At 33.0% G+C, this 22,979-nt stretch overlaps 3 protein-coding genes across 3 annotated transcripts; 1 reads left to right on the forward strand and 2 right to left on the reverse strand.

The window, feature by feature from the left end:
* Positions 1 to 816: 816 nt before the first annotated feature.
* LOC118045555 (zeaxanthin 7,8(7',8')-cleavage dioxygenase, chromoplastic) lies at positions 817 to 2,612 on the reverse strand. The gene has a single exon (XM_035054218.2). The coding sequence runs from the start codon at positions 2,563 to 2,565 to the stop codon at positions 817 to 819; it is 1,749 nt and encodes a 582-aa protein (XP_034910109.1). The 5' UTR covers positions 2,566 to 2,612.
* Positions 2,613 to 9,456: 6,844 nt separating this feature from the next.
* On the forward strand, positions 9,457 to 13,071 carry LOC118045540 (uncharacterized). Its single transcript, XM_035054204.2, has one exon. It carries the CDS (start codon positions 9,875 to 9,877, stop codon positions 12,959 to 12,961), a length of 3,087 nt encoding a protein of 1,028 aa, XP_034910095.1. The 5' UTR covers positions 9,457 to 9,874; the 3' UTR covers positions 12,962 to 13,071.
* A 4,025-nt stretch (positions 13,072 to 17,096) lies between these two features.
* LOC118045541 (uncharacterized) lies at positions 17,097 to 18,159 on the reverse strand. Its single transcript, XM_035054206.2, has one exon. The coding sequence runs from the start codon at positions 17,976 to 17,978 to the stop codon at positions 17,226 to 17,228; it is 753 nt and encodes a 250-aa protein (XP_034910097.1). The 5' UTR covers positions 17,979 to 18,159; the 3' UTR covers positions 17,097 to 17,225.
* Positions 18,160 to 22,979: the final 4,820 nt, after the last annotated feature.

Raw genomic sequence — 22,979 nt, forward strand, 5'->3', positions numbered from 1 at the left:
AGGGCTAGCTGATATGTGTATTTCTGACACGGATTATTCTGTTTTCTGAAGTTACTGCGATTCTGTATACGGGTGCGTGTGCATGCATCCTTGAGTAGCTTGCCAACGATGTCACGGCAGTGTTAGTCTGTCTTCGCCTAGTTGTGACCAGAGGTCTCAAGAAAATTGTAAATCAGAGACCACTCGATCGGCTTAGTTTCATTCTTTTGTTATGAATTAAAAATGATGTATAAAATAGGTCATTAATTTTAAAGGTAAATTTAGGAGATGAGGTTTCGAAAAATGCCAATTTTAATACAATATTGTCTTACAAGATTAATAATATAATTAATTAAAGGGATGTGGAAACTAAAGTTTATTGGATGTTATTGTCCTTATAAATTAATGAAATGTGGACTAATTTTCATGTAGATAAAAACCTTAAATAAATTAATGAAATACTATTGATTCAATCAAAATTTTATAACCCATATTTCAATTCTTCAAAAAATTTTACCTAACCATTATACATATTCTTAATACAATATTACACCAATAAAAACCGATTCATTCATTCATTCAAGATAAAAATAATTGAATCTAGTTAAAATTTATTTTGATACGTGATTATATTTTAAAGTATTTTTATTTAAAAATATATTAAAATATTTTTTAAAATATTATTTTTAATATTGGTACATTAAAATAATTTAAAAATAATAAAAAATAAATTTAAATATTTTTTATTTTTATTTAAAATTACTTTTCCACCGCGAAAAAAAGGCTACAAGTCCGAGATTAACTAGCTGCTAATTTCGAACACATATTTCTTTGTAATTACCAGTTATTTGACAAGCTATCTTGACTTACAAATAGGCTATGGAAACCATATGGAACACGTCTAGGAAGTTTAACTTTCGCAACAATGTCAAGATTTGGAGACTTTGCATCCATAACAGTAAAATTTGATTGACCGGAGTTCTCATCATGCACGTAACTCACCACAAATCCATCATCTTCATCTTCGTCTTCATCGGATTTCACATCATTTGCTTTTCTAGGTACAAACAATGGCTCCCCTCCAAAGCAGCCTGGCCCATAAAGCCTCCTCGAGACTTCGCATTCTTTTTCCAAATCAATCTTGACCAAACCTGACATCTTTGGTACCTTTTCAGCAATTCCCAGATAAGCATAGCGATTTTTCTTCCCAATATAGGAAGGATTGATAGATCCCAGCTCCAAACTTCGTTCGGACAAGATCTTTCTTGAAACTTTCCCTGTTCTCGTGTTGATAGTCAATTTTTCCAATGAGAAATGGACCTTCTCTATTTTGTGAAAAACATTTGCAATGCTTAACACATTTGGTGCTACCAAGACCACCTCATCGTCCCCATTTTCCCAAGCATTGGTGACATGCATGGCATTAAACCCTGGGACTGGAAACCACCTCGTATTTGAGTCACTCTCACCGTATCTTGGTAAGATCCCAATTCTTGGCACTTTCTTTTGCTCACAAACGACAGGCATGCCTCTTCCTAGCACTACATTCGCTGGTTCAACCACCAACTGCGTCTCTGGGAAAATTGCAAATCGTTTGGTTATTGCAAAATCATGAATAGGAGTAGGCTGGTTTATGGACAAAAGGGGAACATCTCTTTGCTTGACACCATCTTCATTGAAGTAAAAATAAGTGACATAAGGAAAAAACGATGGGTTGCACTGGAAAGCAAAAGTCTCCTTTGTGTCCTCGTCAACCTTGGGGTGAGCAGTCATGCTTGCAAACAGCTTTCTATCAAAATCCCATCTGCCTTGTGTCTCGATGTCGCCTTCTTGTGTCATGCGAATGACATATGGTAGATCAGACTCGCAAAGAGCAAGGAGCTTACTTGAAAAGAGAGCAAGACTTGTGTTGGCCAAACCAAATCCTCTCATGAGATTGATTTGGCCACACAGAACCCTTCCTACAGCCATGGCAAAAGCAAGGACGTCAGGAAGGCTATAAAAGCCAGATAATATATTTGGAAAGATGGGAAAACCTGCTTCTTTCTCGAGCATGTATTTGTAAGTCTTGACATAGCGACTACAATGGGTTGCTTGGCCACCGGATAATTTCAAGGAATGAAGCATGCCATCTCCTTCAAAGAAATGGAGAGGACCATGAGGCATGTGTTGTGGGTTTGAACCATTTCTAATATACACACCGTTTAGACAGCTAGGGAGCTCACCCTCCACTACAGTGCAGTTAGTGGGCTCAAGTTCATCCACCGGAGCAAAATTCCCCGTGAACACTTGACATGGATCGATCGAAGGGTCAAGAGGAAGCCGGTGGTCGATGAATTTGGATATGGTGGTTCTCAGGCAATTTTGGAATCTTGATAATGCTATCTTTCCGAGCGCTGATCCGGTGTCGGCATTATCTCCCTGGATTGTAGTTTTTTCTTGCGAAGAAATTAGTACAGGCACCCAAGTTTCTTGTCTACGAGAAGGCAGTCGAGCACCTAACTGGGGGATGCCAGGAAAAGTAGTGTAACTAGTTTTTTGTCTGGGTTTTGGGTGCGTGTGGATGTTGTTGGAGAAGGAATTCATGGTGTGTTAATCAAAGAAACTGATCTAGATTGTCTTTGAGAGAAATCTTTAGACAAGACTATGTTCTTTTAATAATAAAAACTTATATTTCCATATAGTTTATGTCTTTTTATATATAAATAGAGAAAACAGTTATTTTATTTAATAATTCTTCTAAATATTAATTTGAACCATGATTATCTTTTTTAAACAAACTAAAATTAACTCGATAACCAACAAGATGCCAAATTAATAATAATTATAAAATAAAGTGTAAATTTTTTCATAATTATATTAAGAATTAATATAAATTGTATCATAATATCTTACTAAATCAATGAGATGGTCAATATTAGCTCAACTATATAGTAATGGAATCCTTGTGCAAGCTTGGAGGAATCCACTATGCATCCGATTATCTCTTGTCTTCTATGACGGTGGGGCTTCTTTCCTTCACCGCTTCACACATGGTGAGAGATGTGATGTAACTTAACTATCAGCTGGATTTTTTTAGAATCGATGGGTTTGGCTCGATTGTGATGAGGTTAGGGCCCACACTTGATTTTCAAATGTAATTACGTCAAGACCCCCACTTGATTTTTTTTCATAAATCAGAAATAGAGCACAACCTTTAACTTTTTTTTATTAATATGGATAATTGAGTTAATTTGTATTTAATTTAATTATGTAAACTTTGAATGATACTGAAAAGGGTAGCATCTAAAAAAATAAATCTAAAACCTAATTAATTAAACAACATTTTTAAAATTCAAATCGTTCTTTTTTTTGTTCTTAGCACCACTGCGGTTCTTCCATTTGCCAAGAACTTAAGAAATGATAGATCATCTACAAGGATCTTACAATGCCTGCAATTTTATTTTTTTAAAATATTTTTTTGTGAATTATCTTGTTGTCGATTTTAGAATTTTGTGCCTTTTTTGGAAAAGTTTGATTTGCTTCAGTAGACAAAAAAATGGATAAGCCGTGAGGGGAGAAGACACGAGGAGGGTGGGTGGCCGGTCCTTTCTATTGTAATAAAAGCATACAAATTGTATATAAAAAATGTGGAGAAACTAAAAACTCTGTAGTACCACTCTCTACCGGCCTGGTATTTGGTTATCTAAGCTCCATAATATAACCAACCACAACCACTGTTATAAAATCCTGTCGTTTATACCCGCTTGGATTGAAAAAAAAAAATAAGAAGAAAAGTTTAATCCAATTAAAAACTCGGGTTAATCATATTCAAGTAAAATCAATAAAAAAATTTATTAATTATTTTTTAGTAAAAAATAGCTTTTTTAATTAACTAGGATTAGCATTTTCGAGATGTGCCTCGAGCAATGGAGCTTGAATGGGTTTTAAAAACTATCCAACCAATTACATTACACAGTTGAATTTAGATCAAACCCTAGCTGACAATATTTACATTTTGGATCGGCTTCCATTCAATTTCAACAACCACAATTTATTTTAGATATTTTTTAACATTACAAATACAATATTTAAAAATTAAAGAGTAAATTTTTCATCTTTCTTTTAACAATCTCTAGCTTTTTTTATCTTATTTTTCCTTTTTTATTGTACAGAATGGTAAAACAGTATTTTTGATATGTGAACTGAAAAGCCACATGACTTTGTTAAAATCAAAATGATATGTGTTAGAAAATAATATAAATTATATCTTATAATTTCACGTAACATCTTAAGTTATTGAGTTGAGATGATTCTTTGACATAGTATCAGAGTTTTGATGACCAAGAATTATGAGTTCGAATCTCATCATTCTTATTTATTTGATAAAAAAATCAAGTACAAGGTAATGTGAACTTATACAGGTTTTAAACTTAAAATCTTTTAATTTAAAAAGATTTGTTAGAAAATAATATAAATCATATTTTAAAATTTTTTCTAATAGTTTAAGTTATTGGAGTGAGATGAACAGTGTACACATGATTTTCTTTGCCCCTCCAATCTCTCAAGCTGAGGGGTCACTTGTTTTGCCTCCAGTAATATTGTTCGGGGGCTTTCGGCTGGGGATTTCTTTATGCCTCTCCATCTCCCAAGCTGCAAGCTGATGGCTCATTTTGTTTTAGCTCCAGTAATATGGTTTGGGTTTGGAGACTTTCAGCTGGGGATGCCATTGCCTTCTCTTGGCTTGGACTGCCCTGCCAGCTGTTGCTGCGCTTGGGTCAAGCTGGTTCGCACTCTTTCTTTTGGGTTTTCTTTTGCTCTGGTTTGGTTTGCTGTGTTTTGCCTCTGGCTGGTTTCATCTGGCTCGGGTTGATTTTGGTTTTGGGCAGTTGTCAAAGTTGGGTCAGAAAATTGAGGTTGCATTCTCGGCTTTTCCTCTGGCTTAGCTCTTGGCGTTTGGGAGAATGGGTTTTCCATGCAATGGCTCGTTTGTTTACCGGCCGGGCCTCGTTTGAAACCAGATAAGTTATGTCTTTTTATCTATAAGTAAAGGAAACGGTTAGTTTATTTTGTAATTCCTTTATATATTTGGACCCTATTCATTCCTCGTAAATAAATTAGACTAAACCTAGTAATCAATAAAATATTAAATTAATAAAAAATAAAATAGAGTGTAAATTTTAAGCTTAATTTTTTTTAAAAAATTAATATAAATTATATTTTAATATATTACTAAATTATTGAGATGGAATGATACATCAAGTCTTGATGGAAGAAATATCTCTTCTCTTCAATGACGGTGGGGCTTCTTTCCGTCACAGCCTCGCGCATTCAGATCAGAGATGTGACATAACCAACTACCCGCTAGATTTGGCTTCGATTATGATGAGGTTAGGGCCCCACACTTTATTTTTTTCATAAATCAGAAATAGAGCACAACGGTCGACCCGTTTCACTTTTTTGTGGACCACGGGGATTCTTCCATCCTCTGTTCTGAAATTTGAAAAATGCATACACTACTTTATTACTATATTAAAAAAATTAAATTGTTTTTAGAATGAAAAACGTGGATGCTCTCTGTTACCTTCTTTTTTTCTTCTTCTTTTTTTAATATGAAATTAATGATATTTTATAGAGTCAATTAAACTTAATAACTTAAGTTATTAGGTGAAGTTTTAAAATATAATTGTGAAAGTTTTTTTGAGTTAAATTTATATAGACACATATTATTTTGTGTATAATTTTTATCAAATAAATAAAAATAGTAAAATTTAAATTTAAATTATCAAGATTTTAATACTATATTAAAAAATTAATTTAATCTAATAGATGAGATTTTAAAATATAATTTATATTATTTTTTAATAAAAAATTCAAGAATCAATTAATAGAAGCTTCCATGATGAGATATTTTATAATTAATTGCTACAGGAATAAATGAACTATAATTCCTCCATTTCTTTTCCCTCCTCTCCTGTGGTTTTAGGGGTGAGTATTGCCGGACAAGATGATTTGCCAGGAAGTACTAGAGAAATGATAGATCATCTACAAGGATCTTACCATGCCCGCAATTTTATTTTATTTTAATATTTTATGTGAATTATCTTGTTGTCGATTTTAGAATCTTTTTGGGATTGCCTTTTCTGGAAAAGTTTTATTTGCTGTATTAGGAAAGAACATGGATAAGACGTGAGAGGAGGAGAAAAGAGGAGGGAGGGTGACCGATCTTTTCTATTGTAGCTTGTAAGAAAAGCATACAAAACAGCAAACTAATGAGTTTTAATACTATCCAATCAATTGCATTGCATAGTTGAATTCGGATCGAACCCTAGCTGATAGTGTTTACATTTTGGATCGGCTAGCATTCCATTTCAACAACCATAATTTATCTTAGATATTTTTTAACATTACAAATACAATATTTATAAATTAAAGAGTGAAATTTTAGTTTATCGTTTTGATTTCATGAAAGATTATGAATTCATAGTTAAAAGAGTGAATTCATTTGTAGTATAAAAGTGTATTTGGTTAAAAATACTTTTAAAATTGAGATTATAAAATAATTTTAAAATATATATATTAATATTGATAATTTTTAATTTAAATATTGTGGATTTAATTATTGTTATTATATCATGAAATAAATCATTCTTTATATATAATATTTTTATTATTCCATGAAACTATCTATAATTTCATTACGTACAAAATACATCCGACAAGAACTTACAATTTCCATAATTTTTTAAGCGTGTAATAAAATTAGATAAAATATTATCAAGTATAAAATTCATTATAAACTAGTTTTTAAAAAAAAAAATTAACACACTAAAAAAAAAAGAATTCACGCAATGCAAGTGAACAATGCATTTACCATGAACAATGTAAGAAAAGCAAGGAATTCTTGCTTTTCTTTAACTACGTTTTCAACGCAAAAAACAAGAGGGATCCATGAACAATATATTATTTTTTTTATTACCAGACGGCTAGAAACTGCGTTTTAATTAAAACGCAGCCGTAGCCGCACAAACAAACAGGCTCTGAGTCAATTTCTTGAATAATGGAAGCGCAGTACATCCCTTTAAATTTTGATTTTTTAAAATTTTTATTTAAAATAAATTTTATTTTTATAATATTAGATTATTTTAATAGATTAATATTAAAAATAATTTTTTTAAAAAAATATTTTAATATATTTTTAAATAAAAACCACTTTAAATCATCACTCTACGTAAATATATTTATACTTTAAACAACGAATTCACCTGTAGTACAAGTCAATAAATCTAAAGAAAGAAAAAACCGTGCGGTGATAACGTGAAATAATGTTCAAGGCCTGTTACAGTAGCAAATAAATTACAATGCAAAGGAGAGGAAGGAAATGAAGAACTTACATACCTGCAGACGAAGCCGACTGCACTGGTGCACTGTCTGATCGGGTGCTCTCTCCTCTGTGTCTTGCTTTCCTCCTGTCTTCTCTTGTTCTTTCTTTCTGGCTTTGTTTTTCTTGTTATCTCTGTCTCTCTTTGTTCTCTGTTTTTCGTCCTTTCTGACTTTTCACCCGATTTCTGCTGTTCGTCCCTCTGAGTTTTTTTTTTTTCTGTTCGTCCCTCTGGTTTTTCTCTGGTTTTTTTTCCTCCTTTTTTTTGTTTTTTCATTTTTCTTTCTACTGTGATCTTCTCCTGGAATGCTTTGTTTCTGGTGCAGTTACTGCTGAAGATGGAGCTTTGGAGCTGCTGCTGAAGACGAAGCCGAGGGCGTGCTGCAGGAATACACAAGTCTTCCCTTTTGTTTTTCACTTATCTTCCTCTTCGTCATGGCCTTTCTCTGGCTTTTATATAAAGCCAGAGAATGCCATGCGGTCGCCCAGCTAATGAAACGGACTCGCATGACCGTTACTGTAGTAATGAAGACGCATCATGGGGCAGGCGAGGCGTCTGTTTTCCATTCTGGTCCGATGAAGCGAAGAGCATGAACAATGTTATTTGAAACGGCGCTGTTTTTGGGATAGGAATGGCCATTTGCAGTTTGGTCACAAAAGTCGTGAAATTGTGTATCCCGGCCCCCTTATTCAGGAAACTCCACTTTCAATTTCACCCCTGGCTAAATTGCAATTGGACCCCTAGAGCTTAGTGAAATTCACAAAACAGTCTTTGGTATCTGAACTATTCAATTCAATTTTTAATTGACTCTTCAGCTTTTAATTGTTTCAAAATTACCCCTGAAAAAATCAATTAAGTGCCCTACGGTACTTTTTATTTTTCACTTTGGTCTTTGGACTTTAATTTCTTGTAATTGTGACCCAAATCAACTCCAAACTTTCATATTCTTTAATTAAGTCCTTGATGGCATTAATTAATTAAATAAAAGTTTAATTGAGTCCCCCAAACTTGTTAATTCTTCCAATCCTTAATCAAATTGACCCCCAAATTTATTTATTTTTCCAATTAAAGACTTAAAAATTAATTTTTCTTACAATCAAACCCTTCATAAAACTCAATTAATCTTTCAATAAAATCTAATTGAGTCCTTAAAACCTCTGGTTTAATGGTTGTGTCTATGCTAGTTCTGTTTTCTGTGTGGGCGGTGCTTGCGAGAGGGTAAGCTTAGCTTTTGGGGCATTAATAGCCTCTCTAAGCTAGATATATTATTGTTTATGGCTTTCCATGTCCAATTAGAAAATCTGAAGTTCCAATAAAAAATCTCAAAACACTCTGTATTCTTGAAAAGGTTGCGTCAGATCTTCTTTGTTCAAGGTCAAAATCTAATGATGTATATAAAAATCAAAATCAACCTATAACAAGATAAAAATATATAAAAATCAATACTCAAAGTATTCCTTCACTATATATACAATGACTCTCAATCTAGCCTCTACGAGTATCTTTTAAATTAGGTCTGCACACCTTCCATTCAAATTCATTACCAGAAATTTTGTCCAAAAAAATTAAAATCCTTTTAAATTTATGTTTCTTAAATAATTAACATTAGATAGAACTATTGATTGATGTGCATATTATTATTAAATATATCTCCACTCGGCAAATAAACTTAAGACTTGATCGAAATTTCAAAAAATATATTTGAAAATTGATATGGTATAACCTAATTAAAAATTTGAGATAACCTGAGACTCGATTAACTTAGACAATAATTATTAGTTTTTTAAATTTTATTTTAAAATGATATTATTTGATTTTTTAATTTTATTTTCATGTTAACTTATTTAACCTATGGTTCAAATCGGATTTAATAACAATAGACACACATGAAGGGTTAAGAAAATTTTCATTCTAAAGATTTGATTTAATATAAATGTGCTTTATGGACTTGAACCGGATTTGGCAGTTGATTTAATAAAAATATTCCCTCCTAAGAAATATTCATGAGATTATTATTATTATTATATTACCATCTGTATGGGCTTAATTCAGGCCTTAATATCAGCCCAGCCCAAAAAACACAAGCCCTAAACTACATTCATTAGGCTGCCATGTGCTCCTATCAAGAAGTTTCACTCTCCACCGCCTGAGACACTCAAAGAAGGAAACCATCTCTGCCCTAGTCTCTATTTTACAGCGCCGTAAACAGCCACCGTCACTGGTATCTCTCTCTCCCTTTTCTAATTATGCTTTCAAGAACACAGTCATATAGGGAAATAACAAGAACAACAACATCAAGAAAATCCAGGGTTTCTCCGATCCTCCATAGAAAAGAACCTAACAGACATAAAAAATATCTTATTGTTATACACCCCCTTTGCCTTATATAGTGGTCCTATATACTTTCTTAGACAAATTCCTAACTTGGGTTTTTCTTGTCTTGTCTAATTCAGTGGTTCTTGTTTGTTTTTGTTTTTGGTTTTTTTTTTTTGCTGTTGTTAAATTGTTGTTGAAGTTTGTTTTAGGGTTTTAAGATGGGTGATTTTGATGATACCCGAAATATACGAAACATGTGCATACTAGCACATGTTGATCATGGCAAGACAACTCTTGCTGACCATTTAATTGCTGCAACGGGTGGGGGTTTGCTTCACCCTAAATTAGCTGGGAAACTTAGGTTTATGGATTTTCTTGATGAGGAACAAAGGCGTGCGATAACGATGAAGAGCTCGTCGATTTCTCTTCATTATAAGGATTATTCAGTCAACCTTATAGATTCACCTGGTCATATGGATTTTTGTAGTGAGGTTTCGACTGCTGCGAGGTTGAGTGACGGGGGATTGGTTTTGGTTGATGCTGTTGAGGGGGTACATATACAGACGCATGCTGTTTTGCGTCAAGCTTGGATTGAGAAGCTTACACCTTGTTTAGTGCTTAATAAGATTGATAGGTTGATATGTGAGTTGAAAATGAGTCCGATGGAAGCCTATAATCGGTTGGTGAAGATTGTTCATGAGGTGAATGGGATAATGAGTGCTTATAAATCGGAGAAGTATTTGTCTGATGTTGATTCAATACGTGCTGGGCCCTCTGGTGAGGGTGAAGATGAGAATCTTGAGTTTATAGAGGATGACGAGGAGGACACTTTTCAACCACAGAAAGGGAATGTGGCATTTGCTTGTGCACTGGATGGGTGGGGTTTTACTATTCATGAGTTTGCTGAGTTTTATGCCACAAAGCTTGGAGCAAGTTCAGCTGCATTGCAGAAGGCTCTCTGGGGTCCTAGGTATTTCCATCCAAAGACAAAGATGATTACGGTGAAGAAGTTTGTGGATGCAGGCAGCAGGGAGCGTCCTATGTTTGTGCAGTTTGTGCTGGAACCACTGTGGCAGGTTTACCAATCTGCTTTAGAGCCTGATGGGAATAAAGGCTTACTCGAGAAAGTCATAAAATCATTTAATTTGAATGTACCACCCCGTGAGCTTCTGAATAAGGATCCAAAGGCTGTGCTGCAATCTGTTATGAGTCGCTGGCTTCCTTTGTCAGATGCAATTTTGTCGATGGTTGTGAATTGCATGCCGGATCCAATTGCAGCTCAATCCTTTCGGATATCACGTTTGATTCCCAAGAGAGAAGTTTTGCTTGATGGGGTCGACTCTAGTGCTCTTGCAGAGGCAGATCTTGTTAGAATGTCTATTGAGGTTTGTGATTCCAGTCCTGAAGCACCTTGTGTTGCTTTTGTATCCAAAATGTTTGCTGTCTCATCAAAATTGTTACCTCAAAGGGGTTTGAATGGGGAGATTCTGAGCAATTTTAGTGATGAAAATGGAAACAGTGAATCAGATGAGTGTTTCCTTGCATTTGCTAGAATTTTTAGCGGGGTTCTTTGTTCTGGACAAAGAGTCTTTGTGCTTTCAGCATTGTATGACCCATTGAAGGGGGAGTCAATGCAGAAGCACATACAGGTGGCTGAGCTGCACTCGTTGTATCTAATGATGGGTCAAGGCTTGAAACCAGTGCCTTCTGCAAAGGCTGGGAATGTTGTGGCGATCCGAGGCCTTGGCCAGCATATATTGAAAAGTGCAACTCTATCATCCACCAAAAACTGCTGGCCTTTCTCAAGCATGGCATTCCAGGTGGCCCCAACTCTGAGAGTTGCTATTGAGCCTTCTGATCCAGCTGATACTGGTGCTCTGATGAAAGGTTTGAAGCTTCTGAACCGGGCTGATCCATTTGTAGAGGTTACTGTTTCCTCTAGAGGGGAACATGTTCTGGCTGCTGCTGGAGAAGTTCATCTGGAAAGGTGCATTAAGGATTTGAAAGAGAGGTTTGCAAAAGTGAGCCTGGAAGTCTCTCCACCTCTTGTGTCCTATAGGGAGACTATTGAGGGAGAAGCGTCCAATATGTTAGACAACCTGAAATCATCAACTAGAAGCTCAGATTATGTCGAGAAGATGACACCGAATGGAAGATGTGTTGTTCGTGTGCAAGTCATGAAACTTCCATCTGCACTAACCATGGTGCTTGATAAAAGCACTGATCTACTAGGAGATATTATCGGTGGTAAGCTGGGGCAGTCAGCTAGCAACTTGGAAACAGAGAGATCAAACATTGTGCAAGATGAGAGTCCAATTGAAGCTCTAAAAAAACGTATAATGGGTGCTGTGGAGAGTGACATTTTGTCATTGAGTAAGAAGGACAAGGATCGAGCTGAAAAGTACAAACTTAAATGGCAAAAGTTTTTAAAGAGGATCTGGGCACTTGGACCGAGACAAGTTGGCCCTAACATCCTCTTCACTCCTGATTCCAAAAGCTTGAACAGTGATTCCTCGGCTCTCGTACGGGGTTCCCCTCATGTTTCTGAAAGGTTGGGGTTGGTGGAATGTTCTGGTAATGGTGAAATGCCTGCTGACACATCCTCAGAAGAGCTCAGTGCATTATACAGGGAAGCAGAGAGTCTTCAGAACAGTGTAGTGTCTGGATTTCAACTAGCAACAGCAGCTGGCCCCTTATGTGATGAACCAATGTGGGGATTGGCTTTTGTTGTTGAGGCCTGCATAAATCCTTTGGCTGAGAAATTGGATGATTCCGAGTCTAATCAACAATCTGAGCAGTATGCGATCTTCACTGGACAGGTAATGACAGCTGTGAAAGATGCATGTAGATCAGCTGTACTTCAGAAGAAACCTCGGCTTGTTGAAGCAATGTATTTTTGTGAGTTGAACACCCCACCTGAATATCTGGGCTCTATGTATGCTGTGCTTAATCAGAAACGAGCCCAGGTCTTAAACGAGGAAATGCAGGAAGGATTTGCACTTTTCTCGGTTCAAGCATACGTCCCAGTTTCTGAGAGCTTTGGTTTCGCTGAAGATCTTAGAAGAAAGACTGCGGGGGCTGCAAGTGCTCTTCTTGTACTGAGTCACTGGGAAGAACTTTCTGAGGATCCTTTCTTTGTACCTAAAACAGAAGAGGAGATTGAAGAGTTTGGAGATGGTTCTAGTGTTCTTCCTAACACAGCAAGAAAGCTCATTGATGCTGTAAGGCGGCGGAAGGGCCTCCCTGTGGAGGAAAAAGTAGTCCAGTTTGCAACTAAACAGAGGACCCGTGCTCGTAAAGTGTAGAATTTGTTAACCAAATATTATCACAAGCTAGTAACAGATAGACAGACATTTTACATTCTTTGCTGGGCACTCTTTCCTTTAATAAAGTTTATCCTTTTTTAGCATAAAAATTACAGAATCTTGTCACTGGCTTTCTCCCATCCTTCCTTGGTTTGTGCAGATCAATACTCTCTTCGTTGGTAGTCCACGAACTCCCACAAAATAAATCCTTAATATAGCATAGGGGATTTTATGATGTTTGAGAAATGTTGCAAGGACAATAAATAAAGATAATAGATGCAAGAAATATGGAAAAGAATATTTTTGTTTTGTCAGTGAATTCAAATGCTTACTTGTTGACCCATGAGCGTTTCTATATCTCTAGATTTCGATTACTTGTATCTCTAGATTACGACACCTTGTATGGAGTAGATGAGAAATTTGATTCACGAGGTGCTTGGCATTAAGGTTAAATTTATTTTTCATTAAAATTTGATTTTTTTAAAAATTAAATTTTTTAGCAGTTTTTTATCGTTTTGATTTATTGATATCAAAAATATTTTTTTTAAAAAAATATTTTTTTAATATATTTTCAAATAAAAAATATTTTTAAAAACAATGTTTATCATAATTTTTAAAACTATTATGTGAGATAATAACACTGGCCTAGATAGGCATTACGACCATCTTTTAAATCTAGTTAAGATTCAACATTAAATGTTAAATTAACATAAACTAAATTATATGGATAAGGTACTGTATATTAGGTGTAAATTATTGTAAATTATAATAGTGGATTTATGTTTATTCCTTTAAAAACACTCATCAAACTTGCTTACAGGTATAAAATTGTATTTTCACGAGGTTTATTTGTTATTTTAAATTTATCGAGGAGCATCTGTCATTTTCTAACTTTTTTGTACAAAAAATTTATTTTAATACCCTAAAAAACAAAATATCACTATATCCAGAGGCATTCTTGTTTTTTCACTTTTTTGAGCATGTTGTAATGACTTTATTGCTTTAAAATCAAAGTTCTCAAAACATCTTCACAAGGGTGAATTTGTCATTTCATAATGGTCTTTTTCACAATAATTATTTAGTCACGAGAGTAATATTATCTTTTAATATATATATAAAATGACAAGCTGTTGACGCGTGCAAGAAACATGTCACCCATTTTGCCGCCTTCGAGTAGCGGTGTGGTTGACTCTGGTAGTGGAAAAAATTCTTTTACCATGTTAATTGAGGCATGTCAACATTCTCTTCTTGCTTGGAAAGCATATGTATAATGATTATGTCTAGTTTGGTGATGGTTCGATTTTCTTTTCTCCATTTCATTTCTCTCTCTCCTACCTCGTTTTATGCAATGTCCATGAAAAAAATCACAAAAGCCCTTGAATTATTTTTTCACTTCGTAATTTAATTCATCTTCTTTGAATTGCAATTGTTTTATTTTAAAAAACTACTTCGAATTAAAAAAAAAAATTCAATTATATCCTCCTTTAGTTTGTCATCTCTCAAATTTAGTTCCTGTTTTTTTTTTTCAAATGACTTAAAAGTTTTATTTATTTCTTGCTAGTCATCCTCATTCCTTTTGTTTTCGAATTTGGTCATCATTTAGGCTTATTCCTCTTGCGTCCGAACCCGATTTTGTTGGGTTAAGCATTTTGATAATGAGTCCTAACAAAGGATTCAAGAGCATTAGGTCTAGAAGGAGGACCCAATGTTCTTGGGTTTTTGAATATTATCATTTGTCTTATAAATATTATTATTTGTATTATAATTAATAATATTATAATTAAAAATAGTATTGTTTGTATTATACATATTATTATTATTATTATTTTAATTAATATTATTATAAAATAATTAATAAATTTGGAAAAAAATTATTATTATTATTATTATTATTAAATTTATAAAATACTATTATTACCATTGAAGAAAAACCATCATTTTTTTTTAAAGATTAAAAACTTTAATTCAAAGTATTCATATAAAAAACATAATTATTTGCATTATAAATATTATTATTTTTATTATAATTCTAAATATCAATATCAAAAATATTATAATTTTTGTTATAAATATTATCCAATCACGTAAGTCTTTGCTTTTCGAATGTCTCTACAATACCAATATTTTTCACACAACTCATTCTATTTTGTCTTCTAAGTTTTTTATCACCAACATAATTTTTTTTCCGTCATAAAATATTGTCTTCTTCACACCTTCAGTTTCTATTATTTATCTATGGTTCGTAATTATAACACCATTGAATTTTTTTATATAACCCGTGTCAGTGAGCAGACATGCCATCTGGTTTAAAAAGTATTTAAGGTAGCATGAATCAAAATTTTGGGTTTGAGCATTGGCATCCCAAACTTGATTAATGTTTTTCACTTAGAAATGTATTAAAATAATATTTTTTTTAAAAAAAATTATTTTTGATATTAACGTATTAAAATGATCTAAAAATATCAAAAACATATTAATTTAAAATAAAGAAAAAAATTAAAAATATTTTTAAATTTTTTTAAAAAATATTTTTAAAGCGCAAAATCAAATAATTGAGTGAATTGGATTTTTTTTTTTTGAAAAACGTGTCACCAGCTCTGGGTCCCATTGACAACGATTGCGCCCGAACCTAATAGAAGAAATCTCGTTCAAACGTAGCATACTGGACAGGATGTGTGACCCATGATGCCCTGGGCAAGTGGGTTCGTGAGCTTTGTTTTGTGGTTTGTGAACAGAGACGGTGAGACACCTGGGCCAACCTTAAACCCATATCCAGTGAGTTGAACACAGGGCAGCGGACATGAGATTCTAATGAGTGAATTTCTACTACTATAGGGTGGCCATGACCTTTTTGACGAAAATGGAATGCCAAAACCAAGTTTTGCTGATCATTGGAAAGGGGAAAAAATGGTATTTACTCAGACTTAGGTTTAGCAGATGCTTGGAATTCTATATCATTGGATAGTGACAAAGCTAACCTATTGTGAAGATCGATATTCGAGAGGACTTGGAATAACAGTGTCTAGAACATTGATGGTGGTTTTACTTTGACAAACTGCTTTGAAACTAAGAAATCAAAAGTATTCTCGCAAAAATGGTCAACATCTTTTAAAGCAGCTTGGTTTTCTCAGGATTTCAACACAACAAGAACCAAATTGGAGTTGCATTCCAAAGAAATCAACAAGATTTCTTTTCTCTTCCTTTTTTTTTTGGATAAACAAAAATTTAAACAACAAAAATACATCAGGAGGCTAACCTTGCTACTCCTTGAATGGACTAATAATCTATAACCAAACAAATACAACTCAGGCATCTACAAACAGCCAACCCATGAACAAATTTGAGTATTTGGAATGTTCTCTATTACCTACAGAAAGCTAAGCCCAATATAGTCCTAGCTCTCACTGTGAAACATGGCTGGCAACAGATCTGGTGTTTACTCTAGCTACTCAACTAACATTCACACCCAATAGATGTACTTGTTGGGATAACTATACTCGTGTCCATTGGTGAATCAGTATTATTCACCACCAGCAGGATGCTCTTGAGCATCAAACACCCCCCCTCTCATTCTCACCAACCAGTCCCACTGCCAGTGATGTTTGGCTCTGAGAATTACAGAGGTCCACAACTCATCTGTGTCAAAAAGATGTATCATCAGCTAAGCTGAACAAATCCCCTATCGAATTCAGTATAACTATATCCTAGGCATTCTTTGTCCACATTCCATTCCATATCTATACTACTCCATGCCAGTTAACTAATCATTTCCTCGCCAAGATAAGGAATAAGTGATTCAGCATTGATGGACAATACTCGTATCTAATAGCTATTTTCTGGCATCTTTGTTTTGTGTTTCATTATAATTTCTCTAGAAAGAATGATTTTCTAAGTTTCTTGCGTTCTCTTCAAATGGTACATAAATCTACTCCTTACCTCTGATTTTTTTTTAAAAAAAAAAAAAGAAGGGAGGAGAGCATATCAACACACACAATACTTCCTGAAAATGATATAATCAAAATAATACCTAAGAAGATTCACTCTCTTTTCTTGATCTGAGGAGAAAACCTAAATTATATAAATGTCAGAGAAACATACAACTGCCTAAGTCAGAATTAGCAAAACTAATTCGGTCAAAAATAATGAGTACTCACGAACATATTACTAACATCAAACCCAAAAATTCTATCAAAGCCATAATCCAAAAACTACATAATGTTACCAAAAATATCCCATCGATTCAAATTCCCACCAATCATTACTACTAAAAAATAACAAGCAATGAAAACAGAGTGTAAATCAAGAAACAGGCGTACGCAATCAATCCACGGTGCTCCTCTCCACCATCAGCAACAGCAACCATCAAATTCGTGCAAGCCCTCGTAGCCCAAATCACGAAAACCCCAGCAATCCCAAACCTAATAGCCCCATTTTGCGGCACAAACAGCGAAACCGCCGATAAAATCACCACTGGCAACAAACAGTAACCAATCACACTCGTACACGTGTGCAGGTCTAAATTCCCATGTCTACCAGCCAACATATTGAACACAACGTATAAGAAAATCGAGGAAACGACAATCCATCCCAGTATGACGCCAAATTGGATTTTTCCGGCAAGTAATTGAAACAAGCAGAACGAGAGATACAAAAATATCGGGCCGGATAGATCCGAATCCTTGTGGAACGTCGGGTTGACCCGGAATGGATTTAAAATCGATTTAGTTTTCTTCCAGATTTGGTCTGGGTGGATCCCGAGTTCGTCGAGGAGTGGTTCTTCGTCGTCGAAGTTGGCTGCACCACCGATAGGACCAGTTCCTCCGCCGATTGGACCGGAGGTGTTCGTGGCAGCGGATCCGATTTCGAATGACATGAAAGGGATTCCGGTGTTTGATGGACGAGAAGGTTGGAATGGAGCAGTCGGTACTCGGCGTTGCTGGATGTTTGCGCCAGTGGCGACAGTCGGGTTCCCGCCGGACGGGAAGATTACTGGTGGCACAGCGAAATCCCTCGACATGTTCGTTGATTTTGAAAGGAAATAAGGGTTTCTAGATCAGTGGATTAGGGATCTTGTTTTGGTCTTTTTACTTAGATCTTTGAAGTGTTTCTTCTGTTATTTGTTCTTTTTGTGGGAGACATGAAACTTACCGTGTAAGAAAAGGAGAGGGTTTTTTTTATTTTTCCTTTCTTTCTATAGTGATGATGTTTCCTAAGCCCGTGAGTAGAAGGCCAATTTAAGATCATGAGTTGGGCTTTCGGCCCATTATGCCTGTGGTACTAAAAGACAGGCTTCAAAATTTCAGGTCACTCGTGCGTGATCGCGCCCCTTTGTTCTGACCACTGTAGGACGTGTGTCACCAGGTATATAAGCGGGCGCGATGAATAGATATCTTTTAAAGTGATTTTTATTTTTAAATATATTAAAATAATATTTTTTTTTATTTTTAAAAAATTATTAAAGTATTAAAAATATATTAATTTAAAATAAAATAAAAAATTTTAAAATTTAAATTCTTTTAAAAACACTTCCGAATGACAATGCAAAACAGTCGTAACCCTAATCCTACCTATCTTTGATAGTCTGATTCTAAACTCCACTGCGGCAACTAGAAGGGTTCCGGCGACAACCAAACATTGCAGGATTTAACCCAGCGCCTTACATCACGAGAAATGTACTGATCTGCAGTCTGCCAGTCAGCTGGGGCAAAATCTGATTACTTTTTACAAAAACAAAAAGGGGGGAAAGAACTCTTAATGATTCAGTGGTAGATGGCAAAAGCCAATGGGGCAGGGCTTATACAAATTATAAACAAGTTATTTGAACAAGTTCTGATTTTCCATGCTTGCCATCAAGAAACAGGTGCATATCCTAATGACATCGATCGCAGGAAGTAAGCATCTTGAACTTAGAGTAAATTGAAGGCAATTCTTGTTTGCTTTATTCTTGAAAGAGAAGTTTTAAAGATTCATGGAAAAACAGAGGTAGATAGGTCTCTGTCACGAGAAAAGCACTGATCTGCAGTCTGCCTGATCCGACATAGGATTCCGAACAGAGTGGCTAGGAAAGGTATTGAAGGAAGTAGAGACTAGAACCGTTAGTGGCATTGTAAGGTGTCTCTGAAGGTTTCATTTTCATACCTGGAATTGGAGAATTAGAGATTAGACGGCGATAAAGAAACCTGAGGGAAGTAGCAGGCGTGGCAGCTGCTAGCCAAGCTCCTTGTAGGAATTATTCCTCGCAAATAGGCTGCCAATGGAGAAAAGTTGAAGCAAATTGTTTTCAAAAATACTAAAATATATATTAATTTAAAACAATAAAATAAAATAAATACTTTCAAAAAATATAGTTGTGCTTCATGCATGTTCATTTGGCCTCTTGAAAAGTTTTTTATGATGCATTGCTGCTGAGTGGATTATATATATATATATATATTAAGAGTGGATAAAGTTATTAAATCTGAAGAGGTTGAATGAGTTTATTTTAAAAATATAATATTTAGGTAATGTTTTCAAATAAAATATTGATTTATAAAATTTTATTAACTTTAGTGATTTAGTAATTATTTATGTAACTAGTATAGAATATACTGATATCAAAAATATTTTTTTTTAATATTAAAATATTATTTTGATGTATTTTCAAGTGAGAAATATTTTGAAAAACAACCGCTCACCACATTTTTAAACACTACTTGAGCCAAACTTAATTCATGAGTTGGATTAATAAATTTAAATTCATTTAAATTAATCAAAATAATATTATTTTTTAAAAAAATTAAATTAAATTTTAGATTAATCAAGTCTCTTATTCATCTAATAAGCTGAGTTGTGTGTAATGGTATTGATTTGGTATCGTAACTAAGCCTTTTTAAAAAAAAAAAAAAAAAAAGGGTTCTTAAATGGTTTGGTAAGTATATTGTTTGGTTCGGATTATGGGTGGCTTATGTCAATCCCTGCGCGGACCCTCCAATCTTTGAGCCTCGTTTTCAATTTTGGTTAGGAGAGGTGCCATGGTGGAGTAGATTTTGGCCAATTTGATAGTTAAGAAAAAGAGGGATTGGAACTTTATAACTTTGACTTTTTGTACAAAAAGAAATGTAGCGAACTCACAGCACGCAGCCATTTAGTAATACAAAAAAGCAATTCATTGTTTATGAAACCCACATAATATTTGCGTTTAAAACGCTGAAAAGAAAAAACAACGAAAACATGCTTTTCATTCTCTGCACATTATAAAAAATAAGGAATGCAATTCAACTGTTCACCAGTGAATTGCACTGAAAAGAAAAAACAACGAAAACATGCTTTTCATTCTCTGCACATTATAAAAAATAAGGAACAATGCAATTCACTGCACTGTTCACCAGTGAATTGCACTGTTCACGGTTTTTTTTTTTTTTTGAAGTTTTAATTGTATTAATTTTTTTTTTAAAAAAAATAGTTTAGAGAGTTAAATTCATTGACAAAACAATATTTTTTTCTCGAAAAACTAGTATAAAGTGAATTAAATTCACTCGTATAGTAATATCAATTTTATAGTTTTTATCAAATGAATTTTGTACGTAATGGAATTATAAATAATTTAATGGAATAATAAAAAAATATTTTATATAAAGTATTATTTTTTTCATGATGTAATAGGAGTAATTAATTTTACAATATTTAAATTTAAAACCATCAATATTAATATATATTTTTTTAAATTATTTTATAATCTAATTTCAAAAGCATTCTTAACCAAACACATTATACTATTTTTTTTTCAATCTCAATTTTAACCACAGTTTTAACCAAACACCTATTTTTTCAAACCAACCTCAACTAAAAGTATTTTTTATAAAATAACTTTTTTTAAACCATAACCACAACAGCTACCGCAATACCAAACACACTCTTAAAAGAAAGAGATGCATTCATTGAGTTGTAGTTCATTGAATAGTTTTTAGCTTTATTTGATAATGCATTTAATATATATTTGGAAATATTTCAGCTGAATTTTATACATATAATTCTATCATCTTTGCCCTAATTATATTTAAATATGTAGTTAAAACTGTATTTTTTTTAAAAAATATTTTTTTTATGTTTTTATATTAATAAGTTGGTGTTAAAAATAATTTTTTAAAAAATAAAAATATATTATTTTAATATATTTTCAAGAAAAAAACTTTGAATCACAATTATTATTACACTTTCAAATATCTATTTAATATTAAAAATTAAATTAAATTAAATTAAATTTCAACTATATTAAATTAAATATTAAATCAAGTTTGATAAAAATCGATGGGTTACCCTCCGATCTTTAAACCTCATTCGCAATTTTGGTGGTATTTTAGCCAATTTGATAGTCAACAAAAGGAGGAATTCGAGCCATCTAACTTCGACTTTTTGTACAGAAAATGTTGTGATTGTCAATTATTTTATCTGGGTCACCGTCAAATATATATATATATATATATATATAAACTTAAACGTATTCTTTTTCAAATATATATTAACTTTAAAGACCATGGACCATGGAGGCTTACATGTGAATATTAATGATGGTCCCTGTCTCACCAACTCATTTCACTAACATGCTGATAGTCTTGCAATGACTAATTTTCTAATGAAAGTTAAGTTTTTTTTTTTTTTTTTTTTAATTTAATTTAATAACTTTGTCACCCTCTCTCTGTTTTTTTTTTTTATTGTCATTATCGCAGTTTGGTAAACTACATTCCTCTCTGTTCATATAGTTTGCAGAATTTTAATTTTATCCCTGCAGTTTTCTAAAATATTGTATCATATTTATTGACTATAAATTTCCAAGAAAACCCCACTTTTTCAAAAACATTTCTCACTTTATCCTCTCAAGTCCTCGATAATCCATTCCAATGTTACTTAAAATAATAAAATAGACTCTTAGTTGCATGATAATGATGTTCCTCCAATCTAAAAATTCTCATACACTCCATCTAGAATTTAAACTTGTAATCTCTCATTCAAAATCTCAGTGTTGCATGTTTTAAAGTATTTAATTTTTTTTTTCAAACCATAAAAAAAAAAAAATTAATATTTTTTTTCATGTCAAACGCACTGAAACACATGTAGAAATACAGTGTCAAGCGATTGTAGTTAGATGTCATGAAGAACTAAACGATCAATGATAATTCAAAACTTTTTGATATGTAAAGGGTACGATTGAAAGATTATAAATTACAGGCCCCGAAGTGGAACCTTGATAAATCTATAGTGGCAAATATTATTATAAAAATAATTTCCAATGCTTTCCTGCCTCCCAGTATACAACTATACATCCACTAGGCCACCAACTTCACTGACGTCACATTGGAAATTATTATAAAATAAAATAAATTTGGAGCTTTGTTGTATGGTCGTGGTCACATTCATTTTGGTTGAGGAAATAAAGATTTTAAAGATGACTCGTACCCACCTACCCCCCAAAAATTAGAAAAAAGATTGAAGTAGATGGATTTGTTTTGTTAGGTAATTTTTTCCCTGCTAAAATCTTCGACAACACTTGTTTTTGTGATTTAATTTGTTTTTTAAAAATATTAAATTTATATAAATTTTTGATAAATTTTCTAAGCTATATTAAAAATTATTTTAATTTATTTTTAATTTTAAAAAATATACACTGCATTATCAAACCTGTACTAAAATTTATAATTTATTCATAAGACTTTATAATAGTCATCTATTCATGATAATTTAATTATATAATACTATTTTTTTTATTTTACTCAAAATCTAAAATTATTATAAGCAAAATATACTCTTAACTAACAAAATATTAATATTAGATTTGTTTTATCTTGGATATAAACTGAATATAGGGATATAAAAAAATAATTTTAAATTTTTACATTACTCAAAACTACTATATAAAAAATATAGCTCACTTTTTATTTAAAAAATAATGCAAAACTTGTAAAGAAAAATGATGAAAAATACTATATTTGAAGATGAAGCTCATTTTTTTTTTTTTAAGTTTTTTCAAAACATTAAATTATTA

Source organism: Populus alba, chromosome 9 (genome assembly GCF_005239225.2).
Source record: "Populus alba chromosome 9, ASM523922v2, whole genome shotgun sequence".
Lineage (NCBI taxonomy): Eukaryota > Viridiplantae > Streptophyta > Magnoliopsida > Malpighiales > Salicaceae > Populus > Populus alba.

What these genes read in the sequence shown, in the direction of transcription:
- LOC118045555 (XM_035054218.2), bottom strand. Translation starts at nt 2,565, where the DNA reads ATGAATTCCTTCTCCAACAACATCCACACGCACCCAAAACCCAGACAA.
- LOC118045540 (XM_035054204.2), top strand. Translation starts at nt 9,875, where the DNA reads ATGGGTGATTTTGATGATACCCGAAATATACGAAACATGTGCATACTA.
- LOC118045541 (XM_035054206.2), bottom strand. Translation starts at nt 17,978, where the DNA reads ATGTCGAGGGATTTCGCTGTGCCACCAGTAATCTTCCCGTCCGGCGGG.